Source organism: Anomaloglossus baeobatrachus, chromosome 11 (genome assembly GCF_048569485.1).
Source record: "Anomaloglossus baeobatrachus isolate aAnoBae1 chromosome 11, aAnoBae1.hap1, whole genome shotgun sequence".
NCBI lineage: Eukaryota > Metazoa > Chordata > Amphibia > Anura > Aromobatidae > Anomaloglossus > Anomaloglossus baeobatrachus.
In genome coordinates this window covers 104287493-104310821 of record NC_134363.1, presented here as the reverse complement: position 1 = coordinate 104310821, position 23329 = coordinate 104287493, and the positions used below count along the sequence as shown (strand labels likewise).

At 46.6% G+C, this 23329-nt stretch overlaps 1 protein-coding gene across 1 annotated transcript in view; it reads right to left on the bottom strand.

Moving 5' to 3' along the window:
• Nucleotides 1-23329, bottom strand: part of IFT46 (intraflagellar transport 46) — a 95654-nt gene that overhangs the window by 34145 nt on the left and 38180 nt on the right. Inside the window, exons 6-8 of the mRNA XM_075329114.1 lie at nucleotides 22110-22203; nucleotides 2332-2460; nucleotides 1975-2096 (exon numbers count right to left, since the gene is read on the bottom strand). Of these exons, the coding sequence (XP_075185229.1) occupies nucleotides 1975-2096; nucleotides 2332-2460; nucleotides 22110-22203 (345 nt within the window). The remainder of the gene's footprint in view (nucleotides 1-1974; nucleotides 2097-2331; nucleotides 2461-22109; nucleotides 22204-23329) is intronic.

Sequence of the window (23329 nt, the reverse complement as noted above, 5' to 3'; positions counted from 1 at the left end):
TTGGACAAACTTCTGAATTGTTTTAACCCCTTAGATACAAGTAAACCTATACATGTTTGGTGTCTACAAACTCGCATCGACCTGAGGAATCACACTGACATATCAGTTTTACCATATAGTGAACACGGTGAATAAAATATCCCAAAAACTATTGTGCAATCACACTTTTTTTGCCATTTTTCTGCACTTGGAAATTTTTTTTGCCGTTTTCCAGTACACTATATGGTAAAAATATGGTTCCATTTAAAACTACAACTCGTCCCGCAAAAAACAAGCCCTTATATGACAAGATTGACAGAAATATAAAAAAGTTACGGCTCTCGGAAGAAAGGGAAAAAACAAAACAAAACGGAAAACGCAAAATGCCCGGGTGCTGAAGGGGTTAAAAGCCACTGGGCACAGAGTCACACGGAAGACTCATTACACAGACGGGTCTCCGGCAGCTTCTCCCCGCCCGCCCGCTGCCCTGGAGTGACAGGGTTCTCCTTGTGTGCGTGTATAGGCAGAGACCTGTCACCCATTGACAGAGGACAGGGAGAAGCCACTGGGGAGCTACATTTCCAACAAATGACCCTCGCAACACAGTCCTTAGCAGATTAAAGTATGTTTTTCTCTGAAGCGCCGCAGTATGTCAGAGTCAAACATACATGGCTGAAATTAGAGCCAGAGCGTGACTCGGGCAGCATGTATCAGCTGTCAGGTTCCCTATAATGCTCTTAAGATATCAAGGCTTTTTGTTTTGCTCTTGCCAGAAATGATAACATTATCTTAAAATGTATTAAGGTGAGACTAAAGCTGGGTTTACACACTGCAACATCTCAAACGACATCGCTGTAACGTCACCGGTTTTGTGACGCAATAGCGATGTTGTTTGCGATGTTGCAGTGTGTGAATCCTATCAGCGACCTGGCCCCTGCTGTGAAGTTGTAATCGTTACAAATCGTTCAGGACCATTCCTAGGTCCTTTGTTTCCCGCTGTGCAGCATGAAGTTTCAGTGTGTGAATCCTTTTCAGCGACTTTGTTAGCAACTTCCCTTTCAAAAGGCTGCTTATCAACGTCCCCAACAACCAGCTAGGTCGCTCTGCAGGTCCGGATCGCTGTTGCGTTGTTGGCTAGGTTTGCCTGTTTGAACGCTCACTAGAGACTTAGCAGAGACTTAGGGAGGTCGCTATTGCGTCACCAAACCGGTGACGTTACAGCGATGTCCTTTGCGATGTTGCAGCGTGTAAACCCAGCTTAATGGAGCTAGGACTAATTGAACAAGTGTTCTTACAGCTCACCTCGTTACCTGCCACACAGAGCCACTGGTCACAAACTGTACCTATATAAATGCCATACTTTGGCCAGAACATTACATACAATGCCAGTTCAGTGCCCAATTAGAGACTTCAGAGACGATTCACCAAATCTTCTATGCCACAAAAGTGGTGTAAATGTATTGAAAACTTGCAAAACTGTTGTGTAATGCAAAAGGTACTCAAACATTTGGCAACTTTTGGCCTTTTCACCCCAGTTTGAATCAGCTCCACTGAAATGGCAGAAATGCTTGTCCGGTCCCTGACTGGAGTAGCATTTCTGGTGCGCACCTCTTGAATTTAGCAACTCTTCTTCTTCTACTCCATCACGGGCGAGCGTGCTAAAGGTCAGCCTTTATATGTCTCCCTCTCACTCTTTATAGAATCAACACTAAGTAGAGAAAACATCAAAGTTCTCATTACAAAGCCTCAGTCACCATATTTCACACTCCTATGGTGATTGAACTCTCCAGCACTTGGCAGAGAGGATACATTCCTGTACTGGCAGCATCTAGTAAAACTGGCAATATCTTGTTGCATTACTGGGATCTTCCCAGCTTTATTCTCTATACCAAAAACACCAATTAATATTGCTCTGTGGACATTCCTGGTTAATTGTTATGTGAAACAACAAAGGCAATATGTCAATGATCGTAAACACTGGGAAACCCTCGTTACCTGGTATAATGAACGGTGGCTGGAGGTTTTGAACGATGTAATTCACTGATGCTTTCAATCCAATTATCAATAGCTTTATGATTTTTCTCGGCATTTTCTAAGCTCTTGACCTTTATTTGGTGCTGCTCGAGAGAAAAAAAAAAGAAGTTACTTTTTGAGGACTTACAGAAACTAACTTCATTAGCATGTTGCATCTATTTGGATGGGTTCTCAGAATGTGGTCGCAGGGTATTTATTGCCATTTCAGAAAATCTTTAGCAAGAAAAAGAAAATGCATTGTGACTGCATTGTGTAAATCTCCCAAGCCACCATCACTGTACAAACCTTTCTTCATTTTCTCCAACATTACTAACTCACCGCCACACTGTGCTGCTTGGAATTCTCCGACAGCCAGAGAGCCATAACCGTAGGGTCCGACTGTTTAGTAGACGGCTCATCAAGAGTTAGAAGGCCAAGTTTATCTGGTTTACTATCAGGTCGTGGAACCTACAAAGAAGAGAAAGAGGTGCTACAATCAGATATATTTCTATTTCATTCCTGGTATGGCCCAAGTGACTCAAAGTTTTAGGTCTTTTTAAACATACATTAGGAAAAGCAAAAATTATAAGCTGTGGGTGACAGATGTCAATGTTAGACATCAGTCATAGAAACTGGCCATAGGCAATGGCATCTGTTTAATGGTGAGGTAATAAAGTACTGAACAGCTCCCCATGCTATTTGATGGATGCCATAGACCTCCATAGAATAGCATAGTCTACAGTGCAGTATACAAACATACGTGCAACATGGAGGACATAGAAGCACTCTTTTGGCCTCTGACTAATGGACCCCTACATATCATCCTGTTTGGTGTATATGTTGGGAATTTGTAAAAGGGAAGGGATCAGAAAATTACATACTTTTTGTATTAGGGTCATTCCATGGTAATTACGTTACATTCACAAGCCAAAAACTGAGTTAATAATGGCTACAGACTGTTCTTGAAGACAGGCACAAAAATGAGTTAATGTATATTGTACATTTAGCTATTATCAATAGATTTCAACACAGTTTGATTTTTCAACAATAGAAATTAAATACAAAATACAATGTTATTATTTGGTAACTTACGTCACACAAAAAATAACGGAATGATGAAGGGACCCGAGATGTCTCGAAAGCTTGCTTTGTAACATCACTTTATTTTTATTTATTTTTTTTACTTCATTTTCAAACATGGTACAACTGACATTTGCCATATTAAAATAGATAGTAATATTTGAATATAATAATGCACAGTCATATAAAGTCCATAATATCTTTAGCACTTAAGATAGAACAATGTTATTATCCATACTTCTTATCATTTGCATATATATCTAATTTTATATTGAGCATAAGAACAGCTCTAACTATCAGCATGACCATATTTTGAAAACAAGATAGAAAGAGGAATAGAAAAAGGAAGAAAGAAAGAACAACAACAGCCACATTGCATTATCATACCTCAATATACCGTTGGACAGTGTTTCATATCCCAAAATCTAACGGGAACCACCATTATCCGCATAATCTCCCTCAAACCTCCGCAAGTGTGTCTGGAGAAGAATTCCACAAACCCCAGATTTTGTTAAATTTTCCCGGGCACCCCCTATTATAATATACCACCTGCTCATAGACTATGGTTGCATTGACTAGTTTAACCCAGGACCGCACAGTTGGATTCGAATCTCCCACCCACCTCAGAGCTATTAATTTCCTAGCCAGAAACAATGTCTCTCTGAGGAATATTGTCATGTAATGATCCCAGGACTCTTCCTCCACCACCCCAAACAGGCATATCAAAGGGTCACACAAAACAGGAATTGACATAATCGATGTCAGCAGACATGTCACTCCCCACCAGTACGAAGATATATTGGGACAGCTCCAAATCATATGTATGAAATTTTCCCCTGAGAGATGACACCTCAGGCACTCCGATGTACGAGAACGGCCCATACTAAATAATCGAGTTGGAGTAAGGTATGCCGGGTGGACAATGTAGCATTGAATCAACTTATTATTAACCGACGGGGATACCGCAGTCGGAGATTCCAATATCTCTTCCCATTCCTCTCCCTGTAGAGAGGGAATTAGAGATTTCCATCTATCCTGGGCTGGCAAGGGGTCTGACTCCACCCCCACTGACAACAGGTAAGTATATATAGCTGAGATGAGGCCTCGAGGTCCTTGTGATTTTAGAATACCCATCATAGGAAGTGATGATATCAATTTCCTCACTCCAATTTTCTGTTTGTGGGATTGAATCGCTGTGCGAATCTGCAGGTATCTAAAAAACTGTGATCTTGGAACATTATATTCAATCTGGACTTGTTGGTTGTGGTTCCCGGGACAAAAAGATCACCTAATGCATTGACGCTGTGAGTGGCCCAGAATTGCGCCGAGGGGTGATCTCTCAGAGTGTGGAAGTGGCTATTCCCCCATAATGGGAGTTCCGCCACCACCCCTTCGAAGTGTACCACCCTCTTGGCTTCTCGCCAGACTAATCTTGCCAACCTGAGGAGGGGTAATTGCCGTGGTGTTCTCAGTCCATCTGATTCCAGAAAACCCACTAAACAATCAGTCCCAGCCGCATGTGCCAAGTGACTCTCAGAGTTTGGCATCCAAGTCTCTAGTGCCCTAAGCTGTCCCGCGAGGTAGTAGAGGAAGAACTCCGGTAAAGCCATCCCTCCCAGTCTTTTGGATCTCTGTAAAATGGATAATTGAAGTTTGGGTCTGGATTTCCCCATATGAAAGAGGTAGTAAGCGAGTTCAACATTGAGAAGAAGGATTTGGGTACGGATACTGCACTATGTTGTAGTGTATAGCTAAGCTTTGGAAGTAATATCATTTTGATTAAATTTATTCTGCCAACCACTGACAGCGGTAGCTTCTCCACAAGTTACAGTGGTGTTCATAAGTCCTGCATGGGCTTAAAGAAAACTACATATTTCATACCGTGTTTTTCTAAAAATAAGACCTCCCCCAAAAATAAGCCCTAGCAGGGATTTTCAGCATTTTCGGAGAAAGGCTTAAATATAAGCCCCTCCCCCGAAAATAAGCCCTAGGCCCGGATCAATAATGAAGTGTCCGTGCTGCTAAAAAAGTTACAGATACTGCAGGACACTTCATTATACACAGCGGCACCCGGCAATCATACTCACCCAACACTGAGCAGCAGGATCTGCAGTGATCACACCCCCGCACACATCAGCTCACACACACACACACACACACACACACACATTGAGATCTCACACACACACCAGATATCACACACAAACATCGGATCGCACACACAAAAATCGGATCACACGCACATCGGATCGCATACACACTTACCTCATCCAGCGAAACCGATCTCTTCTCGCCGGGAGAATCCTGAGAGGCAGTGCGGTGCAGCGCGACGAACAGGACCTGCGGCCGGACACGTGACTTGCTTCATTCCCTGCTGCCGTAAGTGCTGGATGTGATGTGATGTGGTGTGGTGTGGTGTGGTGTGGGGTGTGTGTGTGTGTGTGTCTGCGATCTGCGATCGGCTGTGTATCTGTGATCGGATGTGTGTATCTGCGATCGGCTGTGTGTGCCTGCGATCGGCTGTGTGTGCCTGCGATCGGCTGTGTATGCCTGCGATCGGCTGTGTGTGCCTGCGATCGGATGTGTGTGCCTGCGATCGGATGTGTGTGCCTGCGATCGGATGTGTGTGCCTGCGATCGGATGTGTGTGATCTGCTGTGTATATCCGCGATCTGCTGTGTGTGTGTGTGTGTGCGCCTGTGATCGGCTGTGTGTATCTGTGATTGGCTGTGTGCCTGCGATCTGCTGTGTATATCTGTGTGTGTGAGTGAGTGATCTGCTGTGTGTGTGTGTGTGTGTGTGTGTGTGTGTGTGATTTGCTGTGTGCCTGCGATCTGCTGTGTGTGTCAGCGTGTCAGCTAGCAGCAGGGTAGGACGGCGTGCAGCACCCACCGGAGATCACAGGAGGACCTGGGAACCACGGAGACGTCCTGGTCTGGTGAGTATGAGTCTCCTGGGAAGTGGGGGGGGGGGGGGGTGTGTCTGCTTTTTTGGGGAGTAAACGTACCCCCAACCGTGTTTCTCCAAGAATAAGACCTCCCCCAAAAATAAGCCCTAGTGCTTTTTGTGGGGGGGGGGGGCAAAGAAAAAATATAAGACGGTGTCTTATTTTTGGAAAAACACGGTACTTCTGCATCTCTACAGTGAAACTGGTGGAACATATATGTTTTTGTAATCCCTCATTGTATGCCATACTCATTTTTGAATGTCCCAAGTGTATAAATTGTTATGGTATGTGCATTTTTGATATTTTTTTTTACAGCATAACCATACCTACACCAGTATAGTGTGTAGAATGGTGAACAGGTTTCTAAGTTCATTACCTTCCAATGCAAGTTCACACAGACTTAAATTTTACTTTTTAAGATTTATTATTTGTTTTATTTAATTCAGAGTCCTGAAAAGGGCCTTTTGAGTGCATCTTTAGCTTCTAATACTTTTTTGGCCAGCCTTTGCTCTTGAGCACCAACTTGCATCTCTGTGGCATTGAGTGAACAAGCTTCTGCAGATGTTCACGAGTGATGATGTGGTTCCAGGCCTGTATCGGAGCCTCAATCAACTCTCTCTTGGTCCTTGGCTGTTTTTTAGATATCTCTATTGATACTTGTGCCACAAATTTTCAACTGGGTTGAGGTCTGGGGACTGGGCTGGCCAGTCAATAGTAGCCACCTTGTTCTTTTTTTCCCCATTCCATTACTGTCTTAGCTCTGTGACAAGGAGCATTAGCATCCTGGAAGATATAATCCCCTGAAAACAGGTGTTGAGCAGAAGGCAGCATTTTCTTATTAAGGATGTCCATGTATTTTTTTAATATATAGCAAAAATAGGGTCAAGACAAGGAAAAACTCCTAAAATATAACATTTATTAGATATGCGGATAAAAGGTGGACTGCCACCATAAAAGAATAAAACATCTGTCAAGGGCTGCAGAGAGTGTACTAACAGCCTCCAGACAAATCATATAAGGCACACAGTACAGGAGGTATGAATACAAGTCACACTCAAACCTGCATTGATAAACACAGCTAGGATGGTCGCTTCATCAGGGTCAAACAAATATTCGCAACCATTAAAGTAGAAAAAAAACGGCCTTACCGTATTTTCATAGGGCATGTAATGATATGGCTCAAAATCAGGTGACCTCCTAAAGGTCTTGCACAAATACCTTCAATTTGCTCGAACCATACCACAGTACCTCCCGACGCGTTTCAAAGAATCATCAGGGGAGTCATTTCAGGGTACAAGTCGTCATATCAGTAATCATAACTGGACTGATATACAATCAAAGTTGCCCCATGGACGGAACTGTGGAATAAAAATCATAACTTACAGCCCATCCAATCAAACATGAGGAGTAGCCTCATAAACCAAGCTGCTTACCCCAAATAAAGTCCAGCAAGGAAGAGCGCCAAGCTGCAGGTGCCGCGCCGGCTAGTTTGAAAACCGCGCTTCTTATAGGGGCCGCGCATGCGCAGTAAGTCCACCGCAGCGTCGTGACGTCAGTCCCAGCATTCACAGTGCCGGAAACAACGACGTCACCATCATGCACGTCGGCCGCATCATCATACCTGCGCCGCCGACGTCATAGGCAGGAGCCTGGAACGCAAGCCGAAATGAAACCGGAAGTGTCCGGTAAACAGTTGCTTATTAACCAGACTGCGCCTACATCAAATTCCAACAACAAGGTATTAATCCTTGTGTCAAGATAAAGGTACACAGGGCCTACACGATCACAGGATCATCCGAGACATACTAAAGATACAAATTTAGACAAAAAGGCCAATTGATCAATCAGACAATACTCCAACCTATAAGTACATGTGGAACCCCTAATAAAAGCACAAAACCAAAAATTGACGTGAACAGGAGGACAAACAGACCCAAAGGATTATACAGGGGGGGGGGGGGGGGGGGGGGGAGGTTGAATATAAAATCAGACTCAGATAGACAAAGGAGTCCATGGAGAGGGGGTGGGGGGGGGGGGGGGGGACCCTACTCCAAAAAGGAGAAAAAGAGGACTGTCATAGACCATAAGATAAATAAAAAAAGAGAAGGAAAAAAGGGAAGGATAAAACCTAAGTGCACACTGTACATACCCTAGTATTATAGACTGTCCCTACCTAACCTGTGGAGGTCGGCACCCTAGAACCCCACGCCAATGGCGCCCCCACTCACCGTAGTCTATCCCTCCTACGATGCACCCTACACTAAGGTGCATCTAAAAAAGGGAGGAAAGACAGTTGTTCATTCAGTCCAGTCGGTACCTCAGTCCTTAAGGTATAAATCCAAAAACACTCCTTCCGCAGTAATAGTCTGTCCCAGTTGCCTCCTCTTACTGGGGGTCTGATGCAATCAATACCCATTATTTTTATGGCATCCTCCCTCCCACCATGATAGCTGTTAACATGCCTACAACAACAATAGTAATTTTCGTCCACAACAGCGCTTTAAGAAACCCGGCGGTAGGGGTAGACCAGGACGTGGGTCAGCGCAGGCCTCAGGAAGGGGCGGTGGTTTTTTAGACAGCCAATACTATCTGAGAAGCAAGAATCAGCAACATCCGCAGGCATAAAGGCTCCTCAGATAGTGAATTTATCCTCCAAAATCTTGAGCGAAACTGAGTTACAGTTGTTGAACAGGGGACTTTCATTTGTACCCACTTCCAACTTTGAGGAGTTTGGGGCTATCAGGGATTTACATCTCTTTGCTAGACTCCTCAAATGGAAGATTTTTCATGGGAAGGAAGCAGAAAAATCTGCGAATGAGCTGGGTATATCTGAGGATCTCTTACAGGACGTGCGTCTCCTGTTTCATCTTGATGACAGAAATCCCAATGATTATGGGGAGGGCCCATTTACGAACCTCAAAAGTAAGAGCAATAGGATGCCGCCAAATACCTCCTCAGTGGATGTAGTTGACATTTTTGTCAACCTAGTGACCGAGGAGATACAAAAAGGCTACAACTCTTGGGGCGTTAAATTCAATCTTACAAAGGCGGAGATGGATAGTCTTCGGGCTTTGGAACAGGACTCCAGTATCACCATAAAACCCTCTGACAAAGGGGGCAATGTGGTGATACTGGACACCCAGAGGTACAGAAACCTTTGTTGGGATATTCTAAAAGATGAAGATTGTTATACCTGTCTTTCATCGAACCCTATCCCAGGCTTTAGGGATGAATTGAAGAGTCTCCTGGCGGAAGCCCTAAAAGATGGTATCATTGATAAAAATGAACATGATTATCTTTTTCCCCCATTTCCGGTAATGGCAACTTTCTACACTTTGCCCAAGATCCACAAGGGGCTGTCCCCCTTGAAGGGGCGCCCGATTGTGTCAGGTGTGGGCAGCCTTACCGAAAAATTGAGTGTTTACGTGGATAAAATTTTACGGCCGTTTGTCGTCTCATTAAACTCTTATTTGGGTGATACGACGGATTTTTTGAAAAAGATTGATGATATCTTTCTAGAGGAGGGAATGCTGCTGTGTAGTGTGGATGTTGAGGCTCTTTATTCGTCAATCCCACATTCAGCAGGTTTGGAGGCCACGAAATACTATCTGAACTCAAGGGGTAACCATCTGTCTGGACACAGTGAGTTTGTACTCAAGGCTCTACGTTTCTGTCTAACCAAGAACGTGTTTGTTTTCGACGGTAAGTACTTCCACCAGCGCAGGGGCACAGCGATGGGGAGTTGTTGTGCCCCGTCGTATGCCAACTTGCTCCTGGGCTGGTGGGAGGAAACCGTCGTTTTTGGAGGTGATTTGGACACTGAGGATGTTGTGCTGTGGTTGAGGTACATCGACGATATTTTTGTCATCTGGAAGGGACCCAAAGCAGGGTTCCTGACTTTCGTCGATGCCCTCAACCACAATGGGATTGGCCTGCATTTTACCTATGAGGTTAGCAGTGAGAGACTGCCCTTTTTGGACATCATGGTAGAGAAAGGGGAAGGTGGTCGTCTAATGACGAGCACCTTTAGGAAGCAAACAGCCTCAAATTCACTTTTGAGGTGGGAAAGCGCTCATCCTAAATCCCAGAAAAAGGGTATACCCAAGAGTCAGTTTGTCAGAATGAGACGCAATTGTTCTGAGGAATCCGGCTTTAGGGCACAGTCTATTGACCTTATGGGGAGACTTGACGATAGGGGTTATCCCAGAAGGGTGGTCATGAATGCCTTTGATTCTGTGGCAAGGATGGATCGGGCTGCTGTACTGAACCCAAGACGTGAGCAGGAGGATCAAATAAATACCCTACGGTTCATTACTACCTTCTCTAATGGGGCCAACGATTTGAGGCGCACCTTGACTAAATTCTGGCCCATTCTTAAAATGGATCCCATACTGGATAAACATCTCTCTGACTATCCTTCTGTCACTTTTCGGAAAGCGAGGTCACTTAAAGACAGGTTGGTGCACAGCCATTTTCGTGACAACCAGGCTGTCCTGACCAACAACATCAGAGGATGCTTCAAATGTAGGGATTGCGTCAATTGTAAGCTAATTGAGGAGGGAAAGACCTTTAGCAGTGCAGGGAATGACAAGACTTTTGAAATCAGGTCCCTGATCACCTGCAGAACCAAGGGAGTTATTTACAGGATCCTTTGCTGCTGTGGCAAACAATACATTGGAAAGACTATTCGTGAGCTGCGCAGGAGGGTAGGGGAACACAAAAATGATATTCGGAAGAATAACGATACATCCATAGCTAGGCATGTTAACAGCTATCATGGTGGGAGGGAGGATGCCATAAAAATAATGGGTATTGATTGCATCAGACCCCCAGTAAGAGGAGGCAACTGGGACAGACTATTACTGCGGAAGGAGTGTTTTTGGATTTATACCTTAAGGACTGAGGTACCGACTGGACTGAATGAACAACTGTCTTTCCTCCCTTTTTTAGATGCACCTTAGTGTAGGGTGCATCGTAGGAGGGATAGACTACGGTGAGTGGGGGCGCCATTGGCGTGGGGTTCTAGGGTGCCGACCTCCACAGGTTAGGTAGGGACAGTCTATAATACTAGGGTATGTACAGTGTGCACTTAGGTTTTATCCTTCCCTTTTTTCCTTCTCTTTTTTTATTTATCTTATGGTCTATGACAGTCCTCTTTTTCTCCTTTTTGGAGTAGGGTCCCCCCCCCCCCCCCCACCCCCTCTCCATGGACTCCTTTGTCTATCTGAGTCTGATTTTATATTCAACCTCCCCCCCCCCCCCCCCCCCACCCCCCTGTATAATCCTTTGGGTCTGTTTGTCCTCCTGTTAACGTCAATTTTTGGTTTTGTGCTTTTATTAGGGGTTCCACATGTACTTATAGGTTGGAGTATTGTCTGATTGATCAATTGGCCTTTTTGTCTAAATTTGTATCTTTAGTATGTCTCGGATGATCCTGTGATCGTGTAGGCCCTGTGTACCTTTATCTTGACACAAGGATTAATACCTTGTTGTTGGAATTTGATGTAGGCGCAGTCTGGTTAATAAGCAACTGTTTACCGGACACTTCCGGTTTCATTTCGGCTTGCGTTCCAGGCTCCTGCCTATGACGTCGGCGGCGCAGGTATGATGATGCGGCCGACGTGCATGATGGTGACGTCGTTGTTTCCGGCACTGTGAATGCTGGGACTGACGTCACGACGCTGCGGTGGACTTACTGCGCATGCGCGGCCCCTATAAGAAGCGCGGTTTTCAAACTAGCCGGCGCGGCACCTGCAGCTTGGCGCTCTTCCTTGCTGGACTTTATTTGGGGTAAGCAGCTTGGTTTATGAGGCTACTCCTCATGTTTGATTGGATGGGCTGTAAGTTATGATTTTTATTCCACAGTTCCGTCCATGGGGCAACTTTGATTGTATATCAGTCCAGTTATGATTACTGATATGACGACTTGTACCCTGAAATGACTCCCCTGATGATTCTTTGAAACGCGTCGGGAGGTACTGTGGTATGGTTCGAGCAAATTGAAGGTATTTGTGCAAGACCTTTAGGAGGTCACCTGATTTTGAGCCATATCATTACATGCCCTATGAAAATACGGTAAGGCCGTTTTTTTCTACTTTAATGGTTGCGAATATTTGTTTGACCCTGATGAAGCGACCATCCTAGCTGTGTTTATCAATGCAGGTTTGAGTGTGACTTGTATTCATACCTCCTGTACTGTGTGCCTTATATGATTTGTCTGGAGGCTGTTAGTACACTCTCTGCAGCCCTTGACAGATGTTTTATTCTTTTATGGTGGCAGTCCACCTTTTATCCGCATATCTAATAAATGTTATATTTTAGGAGTTTTTCCTTGTCTTGACCCTATTTTTGCTATATATTACTCTCTTGAATTTAAGGGGATTTCATTAAGGTTTTTGCTATTTGAAACCATGTATTTTTTTGCATTAACCATACCCTCCACAATATGAAGCCTTCCAACACCATTGGCTGCCATACAGCCCCAGACCATTACTTTCATCGGATGTTTCACAGATAAGCTCAAACACTCTGGCTTGTACTCTTCATGTGGAAACCTTCTCACATAAGACTTGCCATCATTTCCTAAAATGCAAAAAGTGCTTTCATCACTAAATAGCACTTTTTCCCACTCCTCCTTCCTCCATTTTGAATATTTCAATGCCCACAGTTTTCGCCTTTGTCTTTGTATGGCTGTCATCAATGGCTTCTTTCGGGCCTTGCACCCTCTCAATCCTGCTTCCAAACATCTCTTCCTAACAGTTGATGTTGCTACCTCAATATTGCACTTTTCTTGCCATTCTCGCAGAAGCGGAGGAGAGGTGAGCTTTCAATCGGCAAGGGATGTTCTTATCAGTACTCTATCCTCCCTTTTAGTTGACTTTCTGGGCTGACCAGATCTGGGCCTGTCCTGGGTAATTGCAAGCTGCTTATGTTTCTGCAAAATTCTTACAACTGTCCTCCGATTACAGCCGACCTTCCTTGTGATCTGGGGGCCAGTATAACCCTCTTCATGTAGCACCACAACTCGCACACGATCCTCTGCTGACAAAAATCTGAATGCTCCCATCATAAAGCTCTACAGTATGATTCACTAGATAGACCTACAGATAAAACAAACAAACTAAGCAGCAGATGTGAGGCAATGTAATGGAATGTGATTGGCTGCCATATCCAGGTTATGATTGGTCACAAGAACCTCATCTGTGATTGGCTAATTTTGGATCTGAAGCTGTACAATATTTAGTTGTGCTTTCAATTCCCATATTGTTGCAATAATTTCAGGCAAAACTGGTTCAAAAGCTAAAAATATTACAGGGAGAGAATGCAAAATTGTTTTCTGAACAAAACCATATATAATATAATATGTCATATTAGCATCGAAGATATTCGACAGGAAACGTTTAAAACTTGAAAAATCAATTTATCCTATGCAGGATTATGAACACCACTGTATATTTAAGTTTAACGTGCTCCAGAAGTGGTGTTATACTCGTCTGCAGGTCTAGTGTATGGTCTTTCTGTAGGTGTATTCCCAGGTATTTAAAGCTAGTTACCAATTGCAAAGATGACCTACCCTCCATTGAAATTCCAGACCCATGCATTAATGGCATCAAAGCCGACTTATCCCAGTTGATGCATAGTCCCGAAAACTCCCCAAATTTATCTATAGTGTCTATAACCACCAGTAGAGTCTCTTGCACTCGATCTAAGAAGACAACCATGTCATTCGCATACAATCCTATTTGATCTGTGCGGTCGGCTATAGTGATTCCAGTGATCTGTGGATGAGAGCGGATTCTAATTGCCAAAGCTTCAATAACTAGTGCAAACAATGCTGGAGACAGAGGGCATCCCTGTCTTGTGCCCCGATTCAATGAGAAGGCGGTAGACATAGCACCATTGACTAGTATGCTGGCTGTCGGGGACCTATACAACATATGAATCCAATTACTGAATTTAGGCCCAAAGGCGAATCTCTGGAGGCAGGCAAATAAAAATTGCCATTCTACAGAGTCAAATGCCTTGGCCGCGTCCAGCGAGGCCAAGGCCCACTCGTTCTCCTGTACCAGTGTGCTATATTGCACTATGGACTGGACTCGTCTTATATTTATAGAGATGTTTTTCCCAGGCATAAATCCTGTTTGATCCGGGTGAACTATACTCAATATGACTGAATTAAGCCTGGACGCCAGTATTTTGGTAAAAATCTTGTAATCCACGTTAACTAGGGATATAGGATGGTATGAACCGCAGTCTAGTGGGTCTTTACACTCCTTCCTCAGCATGACTATATGTGCTTCATATAAGGAGGCAGGTAGAGAGTCGCCGGCTGAAAAATGTGATTAGACCTCTAAAAGAATCGGGGCCAATACGTCACAATGTTTACTATAGAATTCTATGGGACGGCCATCTGGACCCCGGGATTTCCCCCTAGCCATATCCGAGATGGCAGTAATCACTTCATCCAGTGTGATGTCCGCCTCCAGACTCCCGTTGTGATCCACTCAAAGTGGGAAACTCCAAATCCGACAAATATATGTCACGCAACTTTGAACTCCATGAGGATTTCTAGAAGTGTATAGGGTTTTATAGTATTCACAAAAGCACTCTAAAATATCTTCAGGGGATGTAGCTATTGAGCCATCCATCCTCCGTATACCTAATATTGTATTTGAAGTGTTGTGTTGCCTAACCATATATGTCAATAATTTACTGGATTGATTTCCAAGCGCAAAATAGGATTGTCGGGTAAAGAACAATTTGCGTTTGGACTTGGTCTCAGAGTGCTGCATAACCTATATGATTGCATCCAGGCCGCCCTATTTCCATCGGTTTGGGCCGATATATATACTGCCTCTGAGTCCCTAAGTCTCCCCTCTACTATATCATCCTCAGTTTTATAGTCACTCTTTTAAGATATGTTATGGTTGAAGACAAACACCCTCGAAGGTAGGCTTTAAGAGTGTCCCACACGAAGTTAATATTCCAGGGTTTAGGGTGGGCTTCCAGGAAATCCTCTATTTGGGTCAGAGTTCTATCACTTTGATCTATTAATTTCAGCCAAAAGGGGTTTAACCTCCAAAAGGTTTACCAACACCTTGGTTAGTCTTCATAGTAAAAATCACTGGGCTGTGATCTGATATGCCCCTGACCCAGTATACCACGTCATCCACCCAGGTTGCGATATTGTTCGACCCAAAAATATAATCCAGTCGGGACAGCGTGCATCTAGTAGAAGAATGACATGTATATTCTCGGGTATTAGGATGCCGGAGTCGCCAAAGGTCAATCCACCCACCTCCCTCCGCGCATTGCTGCAAATCAGTCAAGTGTGTGGCCGAATGTTGTCCCCCTCCATCCATCCGAAACCTGTCCTGGTCCTCATTCATCACAAGATTAAAATCCCCCATACATAACACATACGCAACTGGATAATTGAGGGCAAAGCTCAGTGCTTGTTTAAGAATGGAGATGCGAGCTGGCGGGGGGTTGTAAATACATAATAGCACATAATCTCTAGAGTTTATAGACGCATATATAAACACAAAATCGCCCCTCCGGGTCACGCCTCAACACCTTCACTTCCCAACGGATATGTCTATGGACCAATAGAGAGACACCCCTGGAGTAGCTGGTGTGGAACGCATGTGCCGACCATTGTACCCACGGTTTGTTTACTAGTCTGGCTGTGTCCCGTGTGAGGTCAGTCTCTACCAGTACCACCAGTTGGGCCTTGACTTGCTTAATTTGGGAGAATACCTTAATACGTTTTTTGGGCGATTTAAGGCCTCTGACATTCCAGGTCATAAATATCAGCTCTGACCCCATATCACATAGATCTTTTTATAGAACCAGGATCCCAGGTATAAGACGCTTTCTGCCCTGCAATTAAGTGTGGTTAACCCTTAAACAGTAATAACCCTGTCCCTACAAAGAAATAAAGTTAATGCAATTGCAGCTGTAAACAAAGAACCAATATCAAACACAAAGAGTGTTTCCAAGAAAAAAAAGAGAATTTTGTTTACTTACCGTAAATTCTTTTTCTTATAGTTCCGTATTGGGAGACCCAGACATTGGGTGTATAGCTTCTGCCTCCGGAGGACACACAAAGTACTACACTAAAAAGTGTAGCTCCTCCCTCTGAGCATATACACCCCCTGGATAACCAGATCTATCCAGTTTAGTGCAAAAGCTGAAGGAGAATAGCCACCCACAAGTAAAGACAGAGCAAGAACCGGAACAACCGGAGCCTCTGTCTGCGACAACAGCCGGTGATAACACGCGGAACAAGAAACTGCCAACAGGCAACAGGGAGGGTGCTGGGTCTCCCAATACGGAACTATAAGAAAAAGAATTTACGGTAAGTAAACAAAATTCTCGTTTTCTTTATCGTTCCTATGGGAGACCCAGACATTGGGACGTCTCAAAGCAGTCCATGGGTGGGAATAAAACAGAAAACTGAGAAGTAGGCGGAGCCTAACTTCACAAATGGGCGACCGCCGCCTGAAGCGTCTGCCCAAGCTCGCATCTGCCGAAGCATGAGCATGCACTTGGTAGTGCTTTGAAAAGGTATGCAGGCTAGTCCAAGTGGCAGCCTGACAGACTTGCTGAGCCGTAGCCTGGTGCCTGAAAGCCCAAGAGGCACCGACAGCTCTGGTCGAGTGTGCCTTGATCCCCGGCGGGGGAGGCACCCGAGTACACTGGTAGGCATCGGAAATGGCCGACCTAATCCAATGAGCTAAGGTCGGCTTAGAAGCCGAGAGGCCCTTACGCCGACCTGTGGTTAGCACAAAAAGAGGTGCACCGCCTAAGAACAGCGGTGCGAGACACATAGATGCGATGAACAGGAGCCGGACAAAAAGAAGGCAGGGAAATATCCTGGTTAAGGTGGAAAGGAGAAACCACCTTAGGGAGAAAGTCCGGAGTCGGACAGACAACCACCTTGTCTTGATGAAAAACCAAAAAAGGTGACTCCGAAGAGAGCGCAGCCAAATCAGAGACTCTCCTGAGGGAAGTTATGGCCACTAGAAAGACCACTTTCTGTGAAAGACGAGACAAAGAAACCTCCCTAAGAGGCTCAAAGGGGGTTTTCTGCAAGGCCGTAAGAACCAGATTGAGGTCCCAGGGATCCAAGGGCCGCCGGTAAGGCGGAATGATGTGAGACGCGCCCTGCATGAAGGTGCGCACTTGAGCCAGCCGGGCGATACGCCGCTGGAACAACACTGACAGAGCCGAGACTTGTCCCTTGAGGGAATTGAGGGATAGTCCTAGCTGCAGACCGGACTGTAGGAAGGACAGAAGGGTCGGCAAGGAAAAAGGCCAAGGAGCATGGCCGGAAGAGCGACACCAGGACAGGAAAATTGTCCAGGTCCTGTGATAGATTTTGGCCGAGGAAGACTTCCGAGCCCGAGTCATAGTGGAGATGACTTCAGGGGGGATACCGGAAGCAGTCAAGATACAGGACTCAAGAGCCACGCCGTCAATCTGAGAGCCGCAGAATTCTGGCGGAAAAACGGACCTTGTGAGAGAAGGTCTGGACGGTCCGGAAGATGCCACGGCACCTCTACGGACAGATGGAGCAGGTCTGGGTACCAAGCTCGCCTGGGCCAGTCCGGAGCAATGAGGATGACCCGGCGGCCCTCCATTCTGATCTTGCGCAGAACTCTGGGCAAGAGAGCTAGAGGGGGAAACACGTAGGACAGACGAAACTGGGACCAATCTTGAACCAGAGCGTTCGCTGCAAAGGCCTGAGGATCGTGGGAACGAGCCACTTAAACCGGAACCTTGTTGTTGTGCCGGGATGCCATTAGATCCACTTCCGGAGTGCCCCACTTGCGGCAGATTGACTGAAACACTGCCGGATGCAGGGACCACTCGCCACTGTCCACGGTTTGACGGCTGAGATAATCTGCTTCCCAGTTTTCCACGCCTGGGATGTGGACTGCGGATATGGTGGACTTTGAGTCCTCCGTCCATTGAAGGATGCGTTGAACCTCCAACATTGCCAGGCGGCTGCGTGTCCCGCCTTGGTGATTTATGTAGGCAACCGCTGTCGCGTTGTCTGACTGGACTCGGATGTGCTTGCCCGCCAAAAGGTGGTGAAAGGCTAGGAGAGCTAGAAGCACAGCTCTGGTTTCCAGCACATTGATCGAGAGGGCTGATTCGGACGGAGTCCAAGTGCCCTGTGCTCGGTGGTGGAGACATACCGCTCCCCAGCCGGATAGACTGGCATCCGTGGTGAGGATCACCCAGGACGGGGCCAGGAAGGAGCGTCCCTGAGACAGAGGGCAAAGGGAACAGCCTCCATTGACGCCACCATCTGACCCAGCACCTGCATTAGGTGCCTGATAAAATGACGGCGGGGCCTCAGCAGAGAGCGCACCGCCAGATGGAGGGACTGCTGTTTGACTAAGGGCAGCTTCACAAGTGCCGGCAGAGTCTCGAACTGCATCCCTAGGTATGTGAGCCTCTGGGTCGGAGTCAGAGTGGATTTGGGCAGATTGACAAGCCACCCGACTTGGGCTAGAGTGGCGAGAGTGAGCGAGACACTCCGCTGACAGTCTGCGCTGGATGAAGCCTTGACTAGAAGGTCGTCCAGGTAAGGAATCACTGCCAACCCCTGGAGGTGCAGAACCGCAACCACTGCTGCCATGACCTTGGTGAATACTCGAGGGGCCGTGGCTAACCCGAAGGGGAGAGCCACGAATTGGAAATGTTCCTCTCCGATTGCAAAACGTAGCCAACGCTGGTGTGAAACTGCAATTGGCACATGCAGATAGGCATCTCTGATTCGATGGATGCCAGGAAATCTCCTTGGGTCATTGAGGCAATGACTGATCGCAGAGACTCCATGCGAAACTGCCGCACCTGAACATGCTTGTTGAGAAGCTTGAGATCCAGGATGGGCCGGAAGGAACCGTCCTTTTTGGGGACTAGGAAGAGATTTGAGTAGAAACCTCTGAACCGTTCCCGGGCGGGAACCGGAACAATTACTCTGTTGGACTGCAAGGATGCCACGGCCTGAAAGAAGGCGGCGGCCTTGGAGCAGGGGGGAGTTGACAGAAAAAAATCTGTTTGGCGGGCTGGAAGAGAATTCTATCCTGTAGCCGTGGGAGATGATATCCCGCACCCACTGATCGGAGACGTGTTGAAACCACACGTCGCCAAAGTGGGAGAGCCTGCCACCGACTAAGGACGTTGTTGGCGCGGCCAGATAGTCAAGAGGAGGCTGCCTTAGCGGCAGCAGCTCCTGCGGTCTTGGCCCTTGGCTGAGTTAGTGGCCGAGGCCGAGGGCTTAGAGGATGACCAGTTGGAGGAACGAAAGGAACGAAACCTCGACTGGTTCCTAGCCTGGGCAGGTTTCCTGGTTTTGGTTTGTGGCATGGAAGTACTCTTCCCGCCAGTAGCTTCCTTAATAATTTCATCCAGTTGTTCACCGAATAGCCTGGATCCAGCAAAAGGGGGCCCAGCAAGGTAGTTCTTTGAAGAAGCATCTGCCTTCCACTCTCGAAGCCACAAGATCCTGCGGATAGCGAGGGAATTAGCCGAAGCCACCGCAGTGCGGTGAGAAGCCTCCAGCATGGCAGACATGGCATAGGATGAAAAAGCTGAAGCTTGGGAAGTTAAGGCAACCATTTCGGGCATAGATTCCCTGGTGAGGGAATGAATCTCCTCTAGAGAAGCAGAGATGGCTTTGAGAGCCCACACTGCTGCAAAAGATGGGGAGAACGAGGCCCCTGCCGCCTCATATACAGATTTGGCCAGAAGGTCAACCTGGCGGTCAGTGGAATCCTTAAGAGAGGTGCCATCAGCCACTGATACAACGGTCCGGGCTGAGAGTCTAGACACCGGAGGGTCTACCTTTAGTGAATGAGCCCACTCCTTGACTACTTCAGGTGGAAAGGGAAAACGGTCATCAGAACCACGCTTTGGGAAGCGTTTGTCAGGACAGGCCCTAGGCTTGGTCACAGTGGCCTGAAAACTGGAGTGGTTAAAGACACACTCCTTGTCCTTTTAGGCAAGGTAAACTGGTGCTTTTCTGCCAGAGAGGGTTGCTCCTCTGATACTGGCGGATTGAGGTAAGGAACCGTCCTTTTTCCAGTACAGAATTAATGGACGCAATTAAATCACTAACATCTGAGTCACTTTCGGACAGATCAATGGGGCACATGGAGGTAGCTTCCGAACCCCCCGTAAAGGCATCCTCCTCGTCCTGCGAGTCAGCTCTTGAATCAGAGCCGCGGGACGAGGAAGGAGAGGGGACCCTGTGTCTCCTTTTAGGAGGACGGGGTCTGGGACCAGATGAAGAATCCTCTGTGAGGTCCGCTGAGAGAGCCCTAGCAGCAGAGGCGCCCTGAGAAGGGGGCTGATCCATGTTCAGCAAAGTCCGGGACAGCTGTCCCATGGAATCGGCAAAAGACTGCGAGATTGACCTAGAGAAGGATTCTACCCAAGCCGGGGGTTCAGCCACCGGAGCCGGAGCAGCCGGAGGGACCACTGTGGGTGCGATTCCAGGCTGAGGCATTGAGCAGGCATCACAATGTGGATATGTGCTCGGTTCAGGCAGCACGAGCTTACATGCAGTGCATATTGAGTACAGCCTTGCAGCCTTGCTCCTCGTGTGAGACATGCTGCTGAAGTGGGGGCTCTGAGCCAGAATGACCCCCAGAGAGTATATAAGAAGGTCCACAACCGGAGGTTGTGGCTTACCAGACCATTTGTGTGCCCTCCAGATCCCACAGCCCGGACCCCCAAGCAGCTTAGCAGGGATGCTGCAGCCAGCGCTGATCCAGAGAAAAACGCTGAGAAAATGGCGCCGGAACGAGGAGAGGGGGCGGGACCTGCTCTGAGAGCGGGATCTGGAAGGCCAAGGAGATTTACAGGGGAGGGGACATGTACTCAGAGAGGAGTGTCCCTCCCCTGTGCCGAACGGCCGCTGGGCGGAGCCGCACTGTCCCTCTGCATGACTGACATGCGAGGGCAGTGAAATCGAAAGTAGGCCTCCGGCGAAGCCGGGGCCTAAATTTAAGCGATGCGGCCGGCGCGCAGGCACCATCGGCGCGGTTCTCAGGTGACAACCAGAGAACCGGCCGGAAATGTCAGAAAAGTTACACCATCATAATAAAGTACTGGGACCCCCCAACATAAACGTCTCAGGTACTTAGCTTGCTGAGACGCAGGGCCATGTCCCTGGGGATGAGTGCTCCGTCCAGCAGGATCCTGAAGGGCTGCGGATGGAGACCGGTCTCCTGCAAAGCATGGAGAACCGTGCTGGCTCCCATTTCAAGCCAGAGCCCGAGGGATGGTGAAGGAGCGCGGCATGTAAGGCTCCAGCCTTGGAATCAACCTTAACAGCACCGCCGACACAGTGGGGTGAGAAGGGACATGTCGGGAGTCCAGGCTTGGACCCGCTTTTCTTCAAACTCTTTCCAAAAATGAAAAATCAGATGAGAATGCATGTGTCGATGTATGCCTCCTGAACACAAAGCATTGAACTGGCTAGATCTGGTTATCCAGGGGGTGTATATGCTCAGAGGGAGGAGCTACACTTTTTAGTGTAGTACTTTGTGTGTCCTCCGGAGGCAGAAGCTGTACACCCAATGTCTGGGTCTCCCATAGGAACGATAAAGAAAACTGAGAATGGTCTATAGTTAGGATAGGACATTGATCTATCATCAGATGGGGTTGGACCCTCTCCGTCTTTGCCGATCAGCTGTTTAAAAAGGCCATGGACCTAGCTTAAGCACTACAGGCTCTTCAGTGTTTATTCTGTATCACCTAAGCAGCAACAGTGCAGGATTATTGTGGCATTGCCAAATTCACTTCAATGGGACTACACTACAATTCCCGGCACAGCTGCCACTATATTTTATGTAGTTGGCATGTAGACAACACAATCCATCGAAAATGCTGCACCGCTTACACCAGCATTGTGGGCTCCTCAAACAGCTTATATCGGCAGGTTATGGAGGGATGAAATACTGACCAAGCCAAACTCACAGCAAGTTTCACATGTTACATGCAGATTATGTGCTCTTCATAACTTACATAGACTATATAAAATATATACTTGTTATGAATACAAAACATACCTTTAGAAATGCATCAATGTCTCCCACTGCTGGAATAAAGTCTGGGATAAAAGGTTTAAGCTTGTGGTCCAAATCTATGGCTTGTGGCGTATATCTGAAACAATTTAAGACTTTTCAGAACAAGCTGTCATGGACAATCATCTCTGGCCTAGATATTATTGTATCCTGTATTTTATCCCCAGTTTTCCTCTCTGCAGGCGCTCTCCCTAGCTTTCAGTCGCCTATAACCCAGTGAGTGACAAGCAGGGTGACCTGAGTGATGGCACTGCTGATCGCACGGCTCACTTTAGTCACTCAACGAATTTGCAGTCACCGATGACCGCAAATCAAGCCCCGGCACACAGAGAGCTGTGCAATGACAATGAAGTCGGGTGAAGTTCATCAGAGTTCATTCTGATCGTGCAGCTCTGTCTCGCAGCCAGCCATGCTCTATGGGGATGTAGCAGAGCCGAGTGGGACCGCACTGTATAAAAAAAAAAAAAAAAAAAAAATGCATCCAAAACGCATTCAAAATGAATCCAAAATGCATGCGTTTTGGATGGGTTTTTTTGTCAAACGCTGTGTTTAGTTGTCAAAACACTGCAGTTTATTTGTCAAGTCAGAACGCAGCATGCGCACATAGCCTTATTTCTCTGTAGCACTCTGAAGCAGCAGCGCAGAGGTCATTATACAGCAGAACTGAGCGGTGTGCCTGTGAATCCAGCACTGCAGACAAATACATTTTAAGCTACAGCACAATTTTTCTGGTCTCAGTGTGGTGACAGCTCCGCACTCCTCCTGTCTCCTAAGACCATAATAAGAGGCGCAACCTGACACCTCACTGCACTGACAGTCCAGCTTCTATTGACCAAGATAGATTTAAGTGTTTTTTGTTTAGAGCAGATGATGAGTTTAACAGGCAGAAGATGCCGCTCATGAGTGGAGAAAGAATATTTTTCTAATAAGAAATACAGTACACACCAAAGGTTTGGACACACCTTCTCATCTCTAGAACAACTGTTAAGAGGAGACTTTGTGCAGCAGGCCTTCATGGTAAAATAGCTGCTAGGAAACCACTGCTAAGGACAGGCAACAAGCAGAAGAGACTTCTTTGGGCTAAAGAATACAAGGAAAGGACATTAGACCAGTGGAAATCTGTGCTTTGGTCTGATGAGTCCAAATTTGAGATCTTTGGATCCAACCACTGTGTCTTTGTAGAAAAGGTAAATGGATGGACTCTA